Source organism: Danio aesculapii, chromosome 12 (genome assembly GCF_903798145.1).
Source record: "Danio aesculapii chromosome 12, fDanAes4.1, whole genome shotgun sequence".
Classification (NCBI taxonomy): Eukaryota; Metazoa; Chordata; class Actinopteri; order Cypriniformes; family Danionidae; genus Danio; species Danio aesculapii.
The window spans coordinates 26,931,032-26,951,547 of NC_079446.1; the positions used below are offsets into that span (position 1 = coordinate 26,931,032).

At 35.4% G+C, this 20,516-nt stretch overlaps 1 protein-coding gene across 1 annotated transcript; it reads right to left on the reverse strand.

Moving 5' to 3' along the window:
• Positions 1-16,914: 16,914 nt before the first annotated feature.
• Positions 16,915-20,311, reverse strand: zfp36l2 (zinc finger protein 36, C3H type-like 2). The gene is made up of 2 exons (XM_056469430.1): positions 20,070-20,311; positions 16,915-19,334 (listed from the first exon to the last, which is right to left on the reverse strand). The coding sequence occupies exons 1-2, from the start codon at positions 20,109-20,111 to the stop codon at positions 18,255-18,257; spliced, it is 1,122 nt and encodes a 373-aa protein (XP_056325405.1). The 5' UTR covers positions 20,112-20,311; the 3' UTR covers positions 16,915-18,254.
• Between the last annotated feature and the right edge of the window lie 205 nt (positions 20,312-20,516).

The following is a 20,516-nucleotide window of genomic DNA, read 5'->3' on the forward strand; positions in this document are numbered from 1 at the left end:
TGCAATCAACTCGAAGTGCAGTAAAAGTGGTTCATCCTGCTCCCTCCTCGAGGAGCAAAGTCCCAGATTGTGAGTCAGACAGGAAATTGTTTATGCGCACTGATATTCGCTCTGAGCTCAATCGTCCTCTAGCCGTCTCATGCCTGTCTGTTGATTTGCGAGAGCCAAGTCACAGTGCGATGACTGTGTGGTGTTAGGTTTCTTTCCAGTCCCTGGAGTATGCGAAAAATGAAGCACACATGCAGCACAAGTCCAGAAGAACATCCAAACAGCCTGAGTAGTGTAAACACGAAACACAGAAAGGATGGAAGAAGTATCTGAATGAAGCCTGAATGTGGACTCAAATAAACATCTGTGGAGCGGTCCAGACTCAGTGTCTTCGGCACTCTCTGATGGTTTTTACCACTGAAGTGTTGCAAAAGGCTGTGGCCGGCGCTGTGGGCTTCAGATGGTGACTGTATCTCATTGTTCAGGAGTTGAGAGAGAGTATGTCTGCTCTTTCAGTCACAGTCCGGGCTTTTGTGTGTGTGAATTATCTGTTGACAGATGCCCGGGTGTATACGTGACGATCATTCGAAGCAGTGTGGTATTTGTAGACAAATGTCTTCTGAAATTCACAACGTGTGCATCGCTCATGCCTGCAGATACCTTCAGTTGGTATGTGACTGTCAAGCATGTATATTCACCTTGTCAGTATACCTGCCAAAATAATAATTAGTCACGTCTGCTCCAGAATCCAGTGGGGTCCACTCACTGCATACCAAATACAAAAAAACCCACAAACATCACTCCTCATTTGAGGCTAATTATTGATTCTGACACAAGAGAAACAAACTTCAATTTTATAGTGTTCTGTCTATATCCTTTAAGGTTTTATATATCTAAAAACATGCAAGAGATATCCTAACAACATACTAATTCATGCTTAAAACGTTAGCAGCATGCTAATTATTGCTATCAACATGGTAGTTCATGCTAGGAGTATAATTTATGCTTGCAAAATAACACACTAATCTTCCAATCCTAGTTTGAAAAAATGCTAGTAAGACATTCATTCTATCTAAAACATACTAACAACATTCAAATTTATGTTAAAACATCTTAATTTGTGATGAAAGCATGGTTACATGCTATAAACATATTAACTAACTCATGCTAGCAACATGCTAATTTACGTGGCATTATCTGGTCTAGTTTTCATTTTATCTTGATTTATTTTCACATATAAATTACATTGGTCACTCTTTATGTCTGTCTTTGTGCTTTACAAATAGTTTTGACCCCTAACTTGAAATAAAAAATGCACCATTGCAATTATTTAACCAATGAAAAGTATTAAAAATTGCTCTATATTAAACCTTTATAAAACAAATGACTTTTATTTTGCAACAGAGCTTTTCAACTATCCAAAATACAGAGTCAAAATATGACTCTGACATTTATGACCCCTGAATTTAAATGTAATGGGCAAACTTGTGAATATTTAATCAATGAAAAGTATTAAAAGTGTTAGTGACTAAACCTTAATTGGATTCTTAAACTGTCAGTAACTGATATGTTAGCAACAGAGCTTATCAAATATCCAAAATATAGAGTCAAAATACACACAAATGAAGATCAACTGCAAGGTGCATGCATTTATGACCACTGAATTGAAATATAATGGGTAATGTTGTAAATACTTAAGCTAATACACTACTAAAAAGTGCTAGCGACTAAACCTTATAAAACAAACAGGTTTAATGACATATTTTGTAACAGAACTTATTAATTATCCAAAATACAGAGTCAAAATACACAGAAACGAAGATCGACTGGAAGCAGATGCATTTATAACCTCTGAACTGAAAAGTAATGAGTAAATTGTGAATATTTAACCAATACAAAGTGTTAAAAGGTGATTGTGACTAAACCTAATTGGATTCTTAAACTGTCAGTAACTGATATGTTAGCAACAGAGCTTATGAAATAAACTAAATATAGAGTCAAAATACACACAAATGAAGATCAACTTCAAGGTACATGCATTTATGACCCCTGAATTGAAATGTAATGGGCAACGCTGTGAATACTTAAACTAATGAACAGTGCTAAAAAGTGCTAGTAACTAAATCTTATAAAACAAAGTTTTTATGATATATTTTGTAACAGAACTTACCAAATATCCAAAATACAGAGTCAAAATACACACAAATGAAGATCAACTGCAAGGTACATGCATTTATGACCCCTGAATTGAAATGTAATGGGCATTGTTGTGAATACTTAAACTAATGAACAGTACTAAAAAGTGCTAGTGACTAAACCTTATAAAACAAACAGGTATTATGACATATTTTGTAACAGAACTTACCAAATATCCAAAATACAGAGTCAAAATACACACAAATGAAGATCAACTGGAAGGAGGTGCATTTATAACCACTGAATTAAAAAGTAGTGAGTAAATTGTGAATATACAAAGGGTTAAAAATTGCTTGTCACCAGACCTTATTATTGGATTCTTAAACTATCAGTAAAATTGCTTAGCTCTGCCCTGTCTCCATTTTGAATGAATTGCTGCAAGCAATGCAATTAAAACAATGTTTGTATTAATCTAGAGTAAAAGTAAAAAATGTAAAATGTTGATGTTTTATAAATTTGAGAAGTGGAGAACACTGACGTAATGTAGCATTTGTTATATAGCTGTAGCCAATACTGTCTTTAATATTCTTTACATAGCACTTTGTTTTTAATAAAGTGAAAGTTAGACCAATTTTATTCAAGGACAGGAAAACCGAGAGCTCACAATACTACAGTAAGCTTTAAAACTTGCAAGTTGAAGAATATGCTATGTGATGCACCTAATAATGAAAAACAAAAAGCATATCTGTGTTTTTTATGTGTCTTCAAACTGAACATCTAGGCATCTTTCTTTATCCTACAGAAGGAGGCCTGGTATAATGATTGCATGTGAACATCCTATTTCCAGTCAGTAGGAACAGAAAGACTATTCTCTCTCATCAGCCTAGCGCTCAAGGTCAGTTTCGTGTACGCTTCATACTGACGTCAGTGTAGACTCTAACATAGCAAACTGTATGTTAATGTGTGTGTGCTTGACCTATTTAGCAGCCAGGGTTTCAGGGGGATCAGAAAGGTTGCTTAGTCCTGCTTGAGTCAACATCATAAAACTTGAGCTTGGTGCTGGTGTACGCCATTCAAGATAAGTACATTTAAACTGACGTATCTGGCTAATGCTAGTCAAATAAGAGCATGGCTTTAAATCACGCTTTAGCTATCAGTAGAACAATATAACGTCAATAGGTATCAAGTCACTTCACTTCTAAAGCTAATGGAATCAGTTTCCACCTTGGGGTAAGGTTTTGCTTATTGGTATTTATTTATTTAAATTCAAAACAAAGTGGCAGACACTGTTGTGAGATAACATTTCACAACTGAGAATTTGGAGAAAGTAAGCTATAGGCGTGTGAAGTCATATCGTCACATACCGCACTGCAAATTAAATTTTCTTAATTTAATTGAATTAAATTTACTTATTTTCTTACTTAAGAGTTTTTGTCTTTTTTCTAGTCCACATATCCAGAGATTCTTAAATCAAGAAGCATTTTCTAGACAAGCAAGCAAGCATTTTCTTGTTTTTAGAAATAATGTCAAAAATAAGTGAGTTTTTCCTTAAAACAATAATAATCTGCCAGTAGGCTAAGCACAATAAGTATTAAAGCGATAACTAGATTTCAAAGCGACAACTAAATTATTTTGCTTACCCTATTGGCAGATAGGCCCAAAGCAAAACTAAGTGTGGGGTGTATTCAAACTTGTTTTTTTTTTTTTTTGGTTTTCAAGTACCCCCACCTCCCAAAAAGTAAAGATACAAAGATTTAAAGATGCAAAACAAATCAAATGGCTTTTATAACATAGACTGTAAAAGATATGGACGTAGTATCCGTGACGTCACCCATAGGTTTCTGAAGAACGCAAAAGAAGCTACAAGTAGGCGTGGCCAACCGTCTCCATATTGTTCGCGCGTCATCGCACCTACCGTGGGATACCAAACAAGGGCAAAGTGGTGGAGCATTTTGCTTAGACAGGCTTTTCTTTGGGAGAAACGCTTAATACTTCATTACCTGCGACTTGTTTGTGTTCTGACCACATGTGCTTGGTTGTACACTATATCAATAAAGTGTTTAGACTTTTAAAAACACTATTGTAATACATTGAGCCACTAAACATTGTTCTTATGATGTTTTTCTACAGGAGGAAAACGCAAATTCCAAATACTTCAAATTTAGCCTGTGTTAGTGAATGTAAGGCTATTTATGAAAGGCATAACACTGTATGACAACGTTTCAGATGACTGTTCTAGAGCCTACAGCTAATCAATCTGTCAGATTCTGGAGTGCATTACAGCTCTAAAGAAAATTATAAATGATAAATGATCTTAAATACGGATATATAATAATAATTTTACTCACCTGTGAAATGGAGGCCACGTGAATGGTTTGTGAGCACAATAAAGTGCACACAGCATGCATATCATCTGATAATTGTAAGAAATAATTCCAAAACGCAAACTGACTGTAAATCCACATAAAACAAAAACAAAAATATGATGTATACGCTGAGTTCAGCAGCTAATCAGCCAGAATCAGCTGAGGTAAAGTGACGGCGACCAGCGAGAACTATCTGTCACTCAAGTGGCCACACCCTTAATAATGCAGACTTAATATAACTTAATAATAACGTAACGGATGAGTTATAAAAAAAATTCACCCCCTCACAGTTGTCATGAAGGTTAATATTAGCTATATTTCAATGAATTGCAGTTTCAGTTACTTCCGTATTTGCTTCACGAGGGAGAGCGGGAGGATGCCGCTTGTTTTATAACACATTTTGCAACAGATATGATAAGAAACAAAATCAAGTATGTTTGTGTATTTTGTCAACTTATCACCTCATGTCCTGTTTTTGGTTCATTTGAATGTGCTGGGCACATTTTGTGTTCTTATTTCAGTCAAACCATGCTGGAGTTTTTTTTTTGTAAGTGGATCAAAGCCCATCTTTTCTGGAGTTTCAGGCCCCTTGTTTAATTCACACCAAAGTTTGAATTGCAGAGTTCACACTTGCTCAAATGAACTGTAATTACAGACTTGGGTTAATTCTAATCAAACCAAACCAAACCAAACCAAACCTGACAAGTGGGAACCCATCCATTATGTCACAACTGCAAAAATTAGTCTCACTTTTGAGTTACTGTATATATCTTTAGTTGTTCTAAATAGTTTTGCACCTTTGGAAAATGCAGCCTTCCTGCTTAGAAATTTGCACATCAGGCCAAAAAAGAGAAAGAACTGCTGTCATAAACTAATTATAAAACTAACTAACTGAATAACCAAATAACCAACACAATCTCATAACTTTTTGATTTAGTGTGAAATTCGAATGAACTTATACGATCTTATTCATACAATTTAGTACAATTTGCTTATCCCCCAAAGGCGGTTAGGTTTAGGGGCGGGGTTGGGTGCCATGCCTCCTTTTTAAAATCGTACATTTTCATACAAATTAGCCACTAAACTGTCAAAACGTAAAATACTTATGTTTTCTTGTGAGATAAGGCTGGAATAACTGAATAAATAATTCAATAAACAAACAAACAAACAAATAAATAAATAAGCGGCACAGTGGGTAGCACTGTCGCCTCACAGCAAGAAGATCGCTGGTTTGAATCCCGACAGGGTCAGTTGGTATGGAGTTTGCATGTTCTCCTCGTGTTTGCATGGGTTTCCTCCAGGTGCTCCCGTTACCCCCACAAGTCCATAGACATGTGCTGTAGGTAAATTTGGTAAGCTAAATTGTCCGTAGTGTATGTGTGTGAAGAAGAGAGTATAGGTTTTCCCCAGTGATGGGTTTCAGCTGGAAGGGCGTCCGCTGTGTAAAACATATGCTGAATAAATTGGCGGCTCATTCCGCTGTGGCGACCCCAGATTAATAAAGGGACTAAGCCGAAAAGAAAATGAATAAATGAATGAATATAAAAATGAAGTTAAAAAAAACACATGAATTCAGTCACATGTAAATTGCAATTATGAGAAATAGGCTCAGTTTGGACTTAAAATGATGGTGAAAATTAACTTTGCACTTAAATAAAATATACATTTTGGAATTGTGTGGACATAATTTACGATAGAAACAATAAAATTAATTTAACAAGTTTTTAAAGGTTTAATAATCTAATAGTCTTGTGAGAAATAGGCCCAGCTTCACAAAAATACTTATTTTGTTTTATATATTTCTTACATTTTTCCTTTTATTTTAGAAAAAACACATTAGTATGCATCTTGATACAAAACAATGACATTAAAGTATTTGAAGATTTGTAAAGGGCACGTTTAATTTTAGTTAAGACAGCTCAGGGGTTTTAAAATATGTTGAGATCCATATTTTGCCTCAGTTGTTCGAAATTAATGTAAACTTAACATAAAAACTACTTTATTTATGTAAGAAAACTGACCTAAAGCCTCTGTTTTGAGATTGAAAGTACTAAATTAATTGTCACTTCCAAAAAAAAAAGAAAATAATATGTGAAACTTTTAGATATAATTATATATAAATATCCCACCTGGCACTCCAACTTTGGGATATAATCTGTACAAAATCTAAATGTGCAGTTATGAGAAACAAAGCAACAACTGCAAACTCACAGTTAACTTTTATATTCTTCCTGAGCTGAAAACAGACTTCCACAGCCAGCAAACATGAATTGTGTAGTGTGAACAGGTTGTGCCATTGTTTTTGTGCTGTAGTATTCTGACTCAAATCCCAGATGGGCCTCTCATTTCCTTTAGTTTAGACCCCTACTGAGTGCGCTGCTCTTTAAGTGCTCTTTGAATTCATTGTTTTGCACTGTGGGCACTGTGTGACACGGCAGATTCATAGTGCCTGACGGTTTATTTCTGTGTCCCTGATTCTATTATCCCAGTAAATCCATCCACTGTAGAGACTTCCATCCCTTCCTCTTGAGCCCATATGGTGGAGTTTGTCTCGATCCAAGTATCACTTTTGCTCCATTGGAATCCAACCATCCTGGAGGACATGGGTGTCACTCTGCCATTTTTGGTAGCTTTTTTATTTGGTTTTTTAACTTTTCTATTATAATTGTGTTGATATACAGATTATAATATCTGCATCTGTGCAGTTCTTTGTCTTAAAAACATTCAAAAAGTTTTTAATTTACTGTTATTTCTTCTAGCACAAAATAAAATATTAAGCCATCACACAAGCTCTAGTGGTTTCTGTTACAAATACCAACAGGAAATATTGCTGACCATCAAATTGTAACCATCAAAACCAGTACTTTTTAATGGTTTTTGTGTAGTGTTTTGGAACATATATATATTGGTTTTAGAATGCCAAGAATAAGGTGAAAAATGAACATAGCTTGGCTAAAATAAGGTTAAATTTGGGCTGTCAGTGAAAATCTAATGGATGTCTAAGAATAGGCCAAAACTAGACTAGTCAAAGCTTAATATTACATTTATAAGTAGTAATTCAATAGTAAGAAATTAATAAAATTTAAATGTTTAATATGGTAAAAAAATCTGTACTGCAAAAATAGAGATAGCCATTTGAGTTCTGAATGAGCCAAATAGGCTCAACACATCTGTTTACCATAGTAAAAAACACTTTCTATATTTAAGTAATTTTTTTGTTTCCATGTGTTAAATAAATAAAACTGCCACTTTTCTAATTAAACGGTAAATTTAAATATATATTATTAAACCTACAGGCTAATTTACATATTTCATGATCTGAATCACAATAATAAATACGATTTTTTTAAATACAAGACAACACATGATGTTTCTATTTCTGTCAGTGACTGACAGTTAAAATGAGTACATTCTCTAAAACCATTCTCTGTGCAAGACTGTATAGTTAATATAGTATAGTATAGTATATATGTATAGTTAATGCCACATGCACTAACACAAAAACGTGTTTTGGTAGTTATTTTCAAATTAAAATACCAAAATGTTCGATAAGAGCTACTTTTTCGAGGAAACAGCTGTGATTATGAGGTGAGCACAGATGAAACAGTAGATGGGAAACCCGATGGCTCCTCTATGACATTGGGGTACAAGTGATACAAGTGTATCTGAAGCAAAGAACTGCAAATAAGCAGATATTATAGGCCTAAGTACTATCGTAATCTATCGATAAACACACACCGTGTTCTCTCACTCTGCACAGCTGTGGTTTGCTGATCAAATGAAAAACAAAAGATGGGAAGGTTGTTTTCAAATAAAATTTAAAGGGGACTGAGACGATAATTTAGTGTACAGTTTATGAGCTAATCGCAAAAGTTTAGGGGGCTGAGTAGAAATAAAGGGGGGCTACAGCCTTCTTAAAATAGGCCAAGCAAGGCCCATGGCACAGACCGAAAATGTGTCGGAGGACCCCAAAAAGTTTCTAGATTGTGTATTAGATTGTATGGAGATGCAATTAGTAAAAATTAATGAATCAATCTCTGATCAGACAAGTGCATGGAAATCCTCACAACACATGCAAATAGAGAAATGCACTGCAAATAGCACAGACCACAACGAAAATGTGTCAGGGAACCCCTAAAAGTTTATAGATTGTTTATTAGATTTTATGCAGAATCAGAATCAGAAAGAGCTTTATTGCCAGGTATGTTCACACATACGAGGAATTTGTTTTCATGACAGAGCTTCTACAGTGCAACAGAATTACAGAGACAGGACAAAAAACAAATAATAAATATATTTTTTTAAAAATAGAAGTAGTGAGTGCAAATATACAAATTGACTAGTGTATGTACAGCTATATTACTATATACAATGTTATATGAGCAGCTGTTATGTGCAAATTGGCATGTAAAGTGTGTTGTTAAATAAGTATATGTGTATAAAAGTGTATGGCAAGTAGTGATGTTGGTTCCACAATTATTATTAGATGCACTCCCACTGATTCCAATCGATCTAACATTATAAATTCTTTCCAAATAGAGATATTAAGTCATCTGGTGAACATGTATTCATAGAGCAATATATATCGCAAAAAAAATCGCAATGTTAGATTTTTCCAGTATCATACAGTGTATTTAATACCTAGTGTATATAATCATAAAAACATGTATTCAGCTTATTCTGTACTCAAATGCTATACATATTGATAAAATACACTGAAAACATACTATCAATTTAGTATACAACCCTCCCCTATTAGTTAAATATTAATTCATTTGTTTTTTGAATTTATTTATTTTTATTTCATTTGTTAAACCAGATAACTATATTTTAATAATTTTCATAAACCATGTCTTTTGTGGCAAACTATTTAGCACACACTAAAAAATATATATGATTGCACTCTTGATGAACAAGATTGATGAACTCTCAAAAATGTAAAATCCTAGAACTGCCCCTGAAGGAGGAAACCAAATCAAGGAGGACAAAATCCTTATCAGGCCAGTAAAGTCTCCGTCCACCACACCCGTCACAATTTGTGTTTATGGATGTGATGTGCTGGAGTGTTTCTTATGACTCACTGAACTATATTGTGTTGCTTTCCCCCGGTCGTGCTCAGATAACGCTTAAGACAATACGGCTACTACAGTGGCCGAACTCATGGGGTTATGAGTATAGGACTGTTTGCTAAAGGAAGGAAGTGTTCACTTAGTGCTTTTTAGACTTCAGCTCTTGAGGAAGAGGAGGAGGAGGGTGGGACTTCCTTGCCTTGTGCAAAGAGCCACTGAAACTTGCACCAAGCACACATTTCTGACAACAAAACAGGAAAGGCACTGAGCAGTTGGTTTGTTTGTCACAGGTGCTCCGTTACTGAAGATAAGAATGAGCCAAAGTGGAGCCTGTCCTTCAGTGCAACAGGCATATTAGTGGAAAAGTAGAGTTAAACAAGCGTATATGCAGCAGTCAACAGGGTTGGGCCGATAAACGATAATATACATAATCGCGATAAAATGTATGTCAATAACAATGATAAGCTCTGGACTTGTTTTTACTCTATATTGATCTAATAGCCAATCCCATAGCAAAAATGTGCAACAATAGCAATCTAAAGTGTGTTGATATTACAGATGTACCAAATTTTTGGCTATCGAAAATCTATCGGCCGAAAATATGTTATGCCATTTAATGGATCCTCTAATTTTTGTGGCTTCGGTCATTGTTGGGGGTACTCTTAAAACTGGAAGCATTAACAACTTATATCGAAATATCGTTATCGATTAATATGAAAATAATTAATGAGATTGCATTTTTGCCATATTGCTTATAGCCCTAGCAGTCAATTATATATTTAGATATATATATATGCAAAAAAGAAACTTTTGGAGTTGAAACAAGCTCATTTGAAGTGGATCAATTAAGTATTTTTTAAATATAATATAATATAATATAATATAATATAATATAATATAATATAATATAATATAATATAATATAATATAATATAATATAATATAATATAATATAGTATAATATAATATAATATAATATAATACATTTATTAATTCATTTTCTTTTCGCCTTAGTCCCTTTATTCGGCTGGAGTCGCCACAGCGAAATGAACCGTCAACTTATCCAGCAAATGTTTTTTACGCAGCGGATGCCCTTCCAGCTGTAACCCAGCATTGGGAAACACCCAACTTTTTCATTTACACACACACGTACATCACAGACAATTTAGCTTACCCAATTCACCTATACCACATGTCTTTGGACTGTGGAGGAAACCGGAGCACCCAGAGGAAAACCCAGGTAAACGCGGTGAGAACAAGCAAACTCCACACAGAAATGCCAACTGACCCAGCCGAGGCTCGAACCAGCGACCTTCTTGCTGTGAGACGATTGCGCCACCTCATCGCCTATAATATAATATAATATAATATAATATAAATAATGGAGGGCAGCACGGTGGCGCAGTGGGTAGCACAATCACTTCACAGCAAGAAGAATGCTGGTTCGAGCCTCGGCTGGGTCATTTCTTTTTTTTTTTTTAAAGATTTATTTTTGGCCTTTATTAAGCGGATAGGACAGTTTTACAGACAGGAAGCGAAGTGGGAGAGAGAGAGGGGGTAGGGATGGGAAATGTCCACAAGCCGGGATTCGAACTTGGGACGCCCTGAAGTGCTATTGCACCATATGTCAGCTCGCTAACCACTAGGCTATTGCACTGACGGCTGGGTCATTTCTGTGTGGAGTTTGCATGTTCTCCCTGTGTTCGCGGGGGTTTCCTTTAGGTGCTCCGGTTTTCCCCACAAATCCAATGACATATGGTACAGGTGAACTGGGTAAGCTAAATTGTCTGTAGTGTATGTGTGTGAATGGGTGTTATGGGAGTTTCCCAGTGATAGTTTGCAGCTGGAAGGGCATTCGCTGCATAAGTGCTGCACATGCTAGATAAGTTGGATAAGTAATATAATAATATAATACAATAAAATATAATCTAAAAAATATATCTTTCTGTCTAGTTCGTTTAATAACACATATTATATTATATTGTATTATATTATATTATATTATATTATATTATATTATATTATATTATATTATATTATATTATATTATATTATATCATATTATATTGTATTGTATTGTATTATATTATATTATATTATATTATATTATATTATATTATATTATATTGTATTGTATTGTATTGTATTAAATTATATTATATTATATTATATTATATTATATTGTATCGTATCGTATCGTATCGTATCATATTATATTATATTATATTATATTATATTATATTATATTATATTATATTATATTATTTTATATAATATTATATTATATTGTATTATATTGTATTATATTATATTATATTATATTGTATTGTATTAAATTATATTATATTATATCATATTATATTATATTATATTATATTATATTATATTATATTATATCGTATCGTATTGTATCATATCATATTATATTATATTGTATTGTATTGTATTGTATTAAATTATATTATATTATATTGTATTGTATCGTATCGTATCGTATCATATCATATTATATTATATTATATTATATTATATTATATTATATTATATTATATTATATTATATTATATTATATTATAATAACACAAACACAGACACAGACACACAAAGTTTACACAGTTTATATGTAGTATACATAATCTATGGCTATGTAGTAATAATATAATTATTATATGACTTTTTTTCTTCATATATGATATTTTTTAATTAATAGTAATATATAACATACTATTAATATTATTAATTACATATATACAATTTTCCAATATACTGTATAATTTTACTCCCAATAACACACATATTGTACAGTATATGGTTTACACAGTTCATAGTTACTTATATAGTTCAGCTATGTATAGCTTATTTTATTTATAGTTCAATAGAATTATTATTATTGATTCATTCATTTTCCTTCAGCTTAGTCCCTTTTTTATCAGGGGTCGGCACAGTGGAATGAACCGCCAACTATTCCAGCATATGTTTTTTTTTGCAGCGGATGCCCTTCCAGCCGCAACCCAGTACTGGGAAACACCCACAAACTCTCGCATTCACACACTACGGCCAATTTTATTTACCAAATTCACCTATAGTGCATATCTTTGTACTGTGGGGGAGAACATGACAAATTTGAAGTTTTATAAATTCAAGGCTGATGATTTTAGCTTTTTGGAATGACTGTCAAAAAAAAGAACTCATACTCAAAGTTTGACAAAATGTATGTATGCATGACTTAAAAATGGCCTCAAGCTTGCTTCACATAAATCACAAAAGAGCCGCACTGTAGTGGAAAGAATCCAAGAGGAATAAGCTCTGCTCCCAAGAGTCCCTAATCAGCGACCAGAGTGTTTTCCTGCTTTTGTGAGATGTGCTTCATTAATGCCTGACAACCTTTCTTTTACACACTCGCGCGCAAAGCACTCATGCACGCACACATTGGATCCACATATGTTTAGATTTACATTCACATATTAGCCAGCGCAATCATTGAGGCGTTTATCAACCTTATCATACATACGCTTGTGAGAGGCCATACATTACAAACCCTCAAAGTTAAACAGCTTTGTCTGAGAACTTCTTGGGATATAAATATTTGCAGAACTCCTTATCTTCACCAGCAGACCCTTCACACTGATACACGTCTGCCTGTGCTTTCCTAATTGCGTTTCTTGCGTTAAATACTGAGTCAGAAGATTTCATATCTTGGCCTGCAGGGGAGCACACTCAAAAACCTAAAACATTTGGTGTAACTTAATATCATCATGACACACACTTCCACATGTTATTTCAACTTCATTTAGGCAAACGGAACCGAAGTTTGAAATTCAATTTCAACCAATGAGATCTAATCATTTTTATTTGAATTATCTTGGCAATTTATCTCAAACACAGTTTACTCTTGCTGAGCCAACAATTAATCAATTTGGGCAACCGAAATGTTCTGCTAGCTATTAAAGTTCAAACATTAAGAATTGACCCAGAAATGAAAATGTACTCATTTTTGACAACCTTAAGTGGTTCTAAACCTTTATGAGCTTCTTTATTCTGCTAAAACATGTAGAAGAGGATATTTTGAAGAAAGCTGAAAAACTTTAACCTCTGACATCCATAGTGCATAATCAAAAATAAATATGTTGCTGCTTTTTAAAACTACTTATTTAAAATGACATAACACAATAAAATAACACATTTCTTGAGATTGTTTTGGGAAAACTGAATTGTTTTATGCTCAATCCACTTAAAATTGTCAAGTTAACTTAATCAATTTGTGTTGGGACAAAATGGTGTGCACTATAAAACATTCTGGGTTCTACGTGATTTTGTCATATGGCCCCAACACAAATCGATGAAGTTAACTCAATTTTTTAAACTAATTTAAGTGGATTGAACAAAACTTGTCCCCCAAAACCTTAAGAATTGTGTTGGTTCAGCTCATTTTAAATAAGTAGTTTGAACAAGCAGCCTAAATAGAATTATCCTGTTTACAGCTTTGTTCGAAATATCTTGTTTTGTGTTCAACAGAAAAAAAGAAGGTCAAACTGGTTTTGAACAAGTGAAGGGAGAGTAAATGATGCAACCCAGGCTCGGTCTGAAAACGTACCCCTATATACATTTCTGGAGAGCACCAAATACATCCAAGGAGGTATGTTTTTTTTTCAGTTTTTGTTTTTGTGAATCAACCTGAGGCTGCTGTGTACGCTTTTTGAGATGTTAAATTTCTCTCATGAATGCCATTCACGCCTGCCACTAGAGGCCGCTGTTGACTGACTGACTGACTAACTAAACCAAACCTTCCCTAAACCCAACTGATAGTGTTTTCAAAAGCACCGATTCACCCGCCCACCAGCCCACTTCCCTAAACCCAACCGACAACGTTTTCAAAAGCAATCCAGAAAAAGAAAAGCCCTCACAACAGCCTGATCATTGCCACATTTTCAGATTTTATCACATTCTCACCTTGTTATTTACTTGTTTATTTTATTTTTTTGCTTTTGTTTTTGTCTTAGCTGCTTTCTGGAACCGTTCTTCACCGGACTCAAACCCTGTCATCGCATTCAACTCTTCTCCGTGTCTCAAATTTTCCAATGTATGCGGCGAGCCACTGGACTAACTGGTAACTGTGGAAAAGCCATCCATACGGAGGTAGGCAGTCAGCTGGTAAGCGCGAAAAGGAACGACATCCTTCCGCACCATAGCATTCCTCAACGTACTTCTGGCTTCATAATTCATGATCTCCAGAAATATATATAGGGCTACGATTTCAGAATGAGCCTATGTTGCAACAATGATGGAAAGTTCAGTTTTGGGTGAACTATCCTTTAACAACATTTATTGTTTTTAACATAAAAAAATATCTAAATTTTAATTGTAACTCTTCTACGTATCAAAAATAAGTGAAGATTAAACTCTTACAATACTGTCAACATTTTCTTCTCTTAATGCCATCCCACGCAAGGCCTGCTGGAAACTACACATCCATTACCTTACCTACAGTGTGGCTCAGCACGGCTCGGCTCGCTTCAGTTCGGTTTGGCTCAACTCAGTTTACATTTCCACTGCAATTTAGTATCAAATTAGTAGGATTATCGCTGCTGCCTCTACTGCCATGACATTATACTTGTCACTGGCTACGAACGAGAAGAACTCCTAGACACCTTCTGCTGACCACAATGCTGCATTTCCAGATGTCTTGTTCTTTTGATTGTATAAAAACAGTTTAGCCATACGAACCAACATTACAGCTGGTGCAGACTATTTAAATTTACATGTAATGGGTTTGGTGTCTCATGATTCAAATCTAATGAGGCTGATAGTGTTCATTTTCCCAGAGCAATCGGTGATCAGTAGTGTGTATGCATCATGTTTTGGTGCAGCTCACATGGAACCATACCTGAGGTGTTATTTAAAAAAAGTTCCAGGTACTAGATATGAATTGCAGTGGAAAAGCGCCCAAACATGCTATAGAATGCTGTGGACAAGTGTCTTTAATTACGTCAACAAAAATGATTCATGACATCCCAACACAACATAATCTGGTAAATATTTTACTCCTTTAAAATAGTTGAACATAATACAAATATGATTTAAAAAATGTTTCTAAGAATTGTTGTCAGCTCATTCTAATCAAGTAATTTGATCAAGCAGTGGAAATCTTTCTTCTTCTTTTTTTTAATGTAACATTGTAAATTCCAGTAAGACCTCTTTTGAGAAACTGCGCATTGTTGCACTCCTGACTGGGAGGGTCTATAAACTCACACAGCTCGCTGTACGGGGCCACCGCTCCCCCCCTCATACTTCACTTTCTGCCATTCACACAAAGCAGGCCTCTATTGAATATTCTGCCAGCAGAGGAGACCAAACTCCGGCACATTGTAGTAGAAGAAAAGCAGGAGGGCAGGAAAGCAGACTAGAATTGAGAGTAGAAAATAATTTACAGGATGTTGCATGAATAAGCCCGGTCTTAAGGTTTAAAATTAAATCTGCACCTTTATGAAATTTGTTCATATTCATAATATAAATAAAAGTACTTTAATTAAACCTAAGAGACATTTCAGTCTCTTCATTTACCCAAAATGTAATGCATCTAACTCTTTATAAATATATTGAATGATAAATTCATATGAATTTTATATAAGTTTAATATAAACCTGAGGAGACACTGACACTTTATTTTAATTTTGGCTTTTAATCATATTTAAACATAGCTCGGTGATCACAAGTAGAAGCTCAAACATTTATTTTTATTCAATTTCTTATCATTTACTTATTTTTGCTCATGGAAGATTTATTTATGGTTCCCCAAAGAAGCTTTTTGTGATCAGCCACAATTTATAATGCAGAAAACCAAATTATTTTGAATCAGAATTTAGTTCTCATTTAATTTACACAGCTACAATGCTGGATTAGCGTCAGTATTTATGTGCAATACACTTATTTATATTGTATGTATCATTTGTTTTATGTCTTAAAGGGCTAGTTCACTCAGAAATTTCAATTGTCATTATCTTACAGATGATATTAAACATTTACATTATTCCTTGTTGAACACAAAACTGGAAAATGAAAGCCATCAACATTATAACTACAGATTTCCAACATTTTTCTGAATATCTCTTGTATACTGCACACACAAAAAAATTAAATTTGACCAATAATGTTGACTTTTTGATTTTGTTTTTTGGATGTTTTAAAGTCTAAAACTTTGAGATGTACATTTAATGGAGTAAAATAAATCTCCCAGTATCACATTTGAAATATTTAATTTTGGAAGATGAATATATTTATCTTGAACTTGGAACAACAATTCATCGTTGCTACAACAACAACAACTTGCTGAATAAAACCCCCTGAAAACATCCAGATCTTGTTCAAAAATGCCTTTATTAGAAGTTCTATGGAAAATATTAAAATAATAATAAAAAAAACAACATACAGTACAAATTTACTCTGCAGACTTTGTATACAAACTCCAACTCCAGCTGACGTTGACTCGTTACATTCAGTGTTGCTTTACTTCATCTAAAAAGTAATAGTTATTAACCAGCTACAAAACTTAATATCCCCGGTCAGCTCAGCAAATCTAGAGAAGCACAAAGTCAGAGTATCTTTCATTAGGAATGGTGCGATTGAACGATCTAAAAAGTAGAAAAATAAACAAGGAAATAGCATCTCAGTGACCATAAAAAAGGCATCTTGATCTATGAGCTACATTCAATTCAACTGGCTTTAGATATTCACCAAAGCAACTGCTGTGTTAGGTTAAACTATGCGGGATCCTCAACCCCGGCAGGCACATATTAGCTAGTTATTAACCTCTAGATAGGAGAGTGCTACATTCTCTGGCACTAGACTGCAATAGTCACGCAACTGTGTGCAAATGGATACTTTCTCTCGCTTTTTTGGTTGTTATTGTTGCTAAAAAAAACAAAAACAGAATGAAAAAGTCATACTTTAAGGTGTGAAGTTAGTTATTCATGGCCAAAAAGACCTTATTAGACAGGCTACATTCTAGAAATGCCCATAGATCCTCCCTCCCGCACAAGAAATCACAGCGTGACCTCATCAGACGCTCCCACTTTTTAATATATTTATATATAATATACACACAGTAAACAAAATTGAAATAAATAGCATACAATCTTAAATTATTTACCTATTTACAGTAAAATAAACGAGTTAACAAAAATATATTATTGTGAGACAAACCCAACGGTTTTCCAGGTTAATATTGGCGATCACAATTTTAAACAGGAATATAAGTGTATTGCTTTTTTTAGATTCGATAAATACCATATGGACTCAATTTATCCTTGAAGGCTATACTTTTTCACATGACAATAAATAAGTTAAATAGATTTCAAAGCATGATGCAAAATGCAATGATACCACACAGTTTTAAAAAGAAAACGAAAATCTGCAATGACATTCCATGACCAACTTATGAGTCCTAGTTCTTGTGCTCTCACACCACTTCCAAACTTGTGGAATGTTTTCCCAAGATTTACTTCTACGTATGCCTTTTTTTTTTTTGCTCGTAGACTGTTGAAGCAATCATCTTGGTTAAAGGAAAAAAAAAAAACAAGAAGAAATACAATATAATCAAATCTCAATCATGAGATGAACACCAACGGCTGAGACTGATATTTGACCTGAAACTCATGTTGGCACTACTTGGATAAAAGGCTATAATAAGAATAGCAAGTCAATCGTCTGAAATCGACAGCCTGCTGAAGATTGGCAGACGTCTATTTGCGTCCATGCTGGGCGACTCCGAGCCGCTGATTGTGCCAGAGGAACAGCAGGAGCCGCTTAGATACCCTTCGGGATCTGAGAGGGAATCTGGCGGGCTTGGTGGAGAATCGAACACTGGAGACTCTGAGAGCGGGTACATGGAGGGCAAGTGGCTCATTTTGAAAGGTGGCGACGGTGGGCAGCCGTTGGTCTGGATGTTACCGTACAAGCCGCTACTTTGGGTATGAGGGATGATTGGGGCGAGAAAAGCCTTAAGATCCTGATCAGGGAACGTAAAGGCGTTCAGGCAGGGTGAGGTGGGAGTGAGCGAGCAGTTGGGCGGTGGGGGCGTTCGTGATGTTGGGTTGTCAATCAGAGCGGTGTCACTGCTGCGGGAGCTGGAGAAGCCGGAAAAGCTAAGGCTGTGGTGCAGCTTCGGTCTTTCCCTTGGTCTCAGGAATGGATTCGAAGACTCTTTCTCTCCCAGGATGCCAAGCTCCTGGCTGAGCCTCGCTTGGGTGTTATTTGTAGCAGCTCTGCGCTCATCCGCGTTGTGAATGAAGTGGCAGCGTGGGCCGTATGGGCAAAAACCAATAGTGTGGAATGTGCGACATGGCTCGGTCTTGTACTTGGGGTGACGGGACAGATTTCTCAGTTCGTGATAGCCATGAGCAAACTGACACTTTTCTCCATACTTGCAGGAGCCGTTCTCCTCAAAAGGCCTGCAGAGTTCAGTTTTGTAGCGGGTGGAGTTGATCTGCGAGCCAGGCTTTTGCTGAAGCATTTCCTGAAGCTGTTGACTGCGTTCTCCAGCGTCACTGAACGCACGGTCTCTGTACTTGTTTTCTTTATTCATGAAGGCAGGTGTGGAGCTCTCAAACCCGATCTGGAGCCTGTTGCTCATGTTGAAGTCCATGTGGTTTGTCGAGTTACTCCTGAAATAACCAAACGACCTGTTGCTGTTGTTGTTGGAAGCACCAAGCGGGACCCCAACATTCCTCTTTTCCAGCATATTGTGGAGATAGATTGCATTCGAATTCGGGACTTTTTCCTGAAGCAAAAACAAATAGTGGGTATCAGTATCGGTTTAAATCAACTAAAATTAACTACATAGGGGAATTTTTTTTTTGTACAAAAGTATATATTTATTTGTTTGTAAGACATATCAGCAGTATTGGATTTATTCGTGGCAACAGAAAGTAAATTATGCATGCCAAATGACAAAACTTTGAATGCATAGGTTTATAAAACAGACATTTGTACATTTACACATTTCAGTATTTGAGCCCTTTTTATTTGTTCTCTGGAGTTGAAATTGTGAGGTGTAAAACAATGATAACATTATTATTTTGAACATGCAATTCATCCACAAAACTTCAATATATAGGTTTTTCCCTTAAAGTTACAGTACTGACTTACAACACTACAGCTGTAGTTTGTAACAGCACTGCTTGAAAATGTACAATTGGGGCCTACGAAAAAAAACTATTTCAAAACGTACAGATAAGTAAAAAGTGTAAATGTGTCAAAGTTAAATAAGTTTACAACACATAAGGGAAAAAAAGCTAAAGAAGTCGACAAAACTCCTTCCTTGGAGCGCGTTACGTGCCACACAACACTAGTGAGTTGACTAGCGAGTGGTCACATATAGTAAACATGCAGTTCTCAAGTTACAAGTTTGCCAACCCGGATAAATTGAGCAAACAAACAAAGTTAAACTGAGAAAACAAACAACGGTGAACTTAAAGCCAGTTTATATAGCTCGTTTTAAAGCACAAACTCTTACCCTGTCGAAGTCATATATGGAAGACAGCACCGAAGCAGACATTTTCTAAAGTGAGTTCCAGCTCAGTGAAAAAAAAGTTTTCGGACCGAGAAGGATCCTTGTGTACTCGGAGAAATCCACGGCTGAATGAGGTTTGCCTCTTGAATCGGAGCAGGGGAAGGTCGCTGGAGTTCTTTGGAGAGGAGCCGCACAGGTTTTAGGGAGTGTCGTACATGGGCAAAGTTTGCACATGTGTATAAATGCGTTGCAGCTGTTGCAGGGCGGAGCTCGACGAAAGTTTCTACAGTGCGCTGGCCGAAGCCCGCCCTTCACGTCACGTGATGTCCGTCAGACCGTCACTGCCCCTTCCAGACTTGAAGAGCTAGTGCGCACTCGCTGCCTGCGTGCTTCAAGGAAATCAACAGTGCATAAATTCAACTCAGGTGCTTGAAACCGGATTCTCCTTCA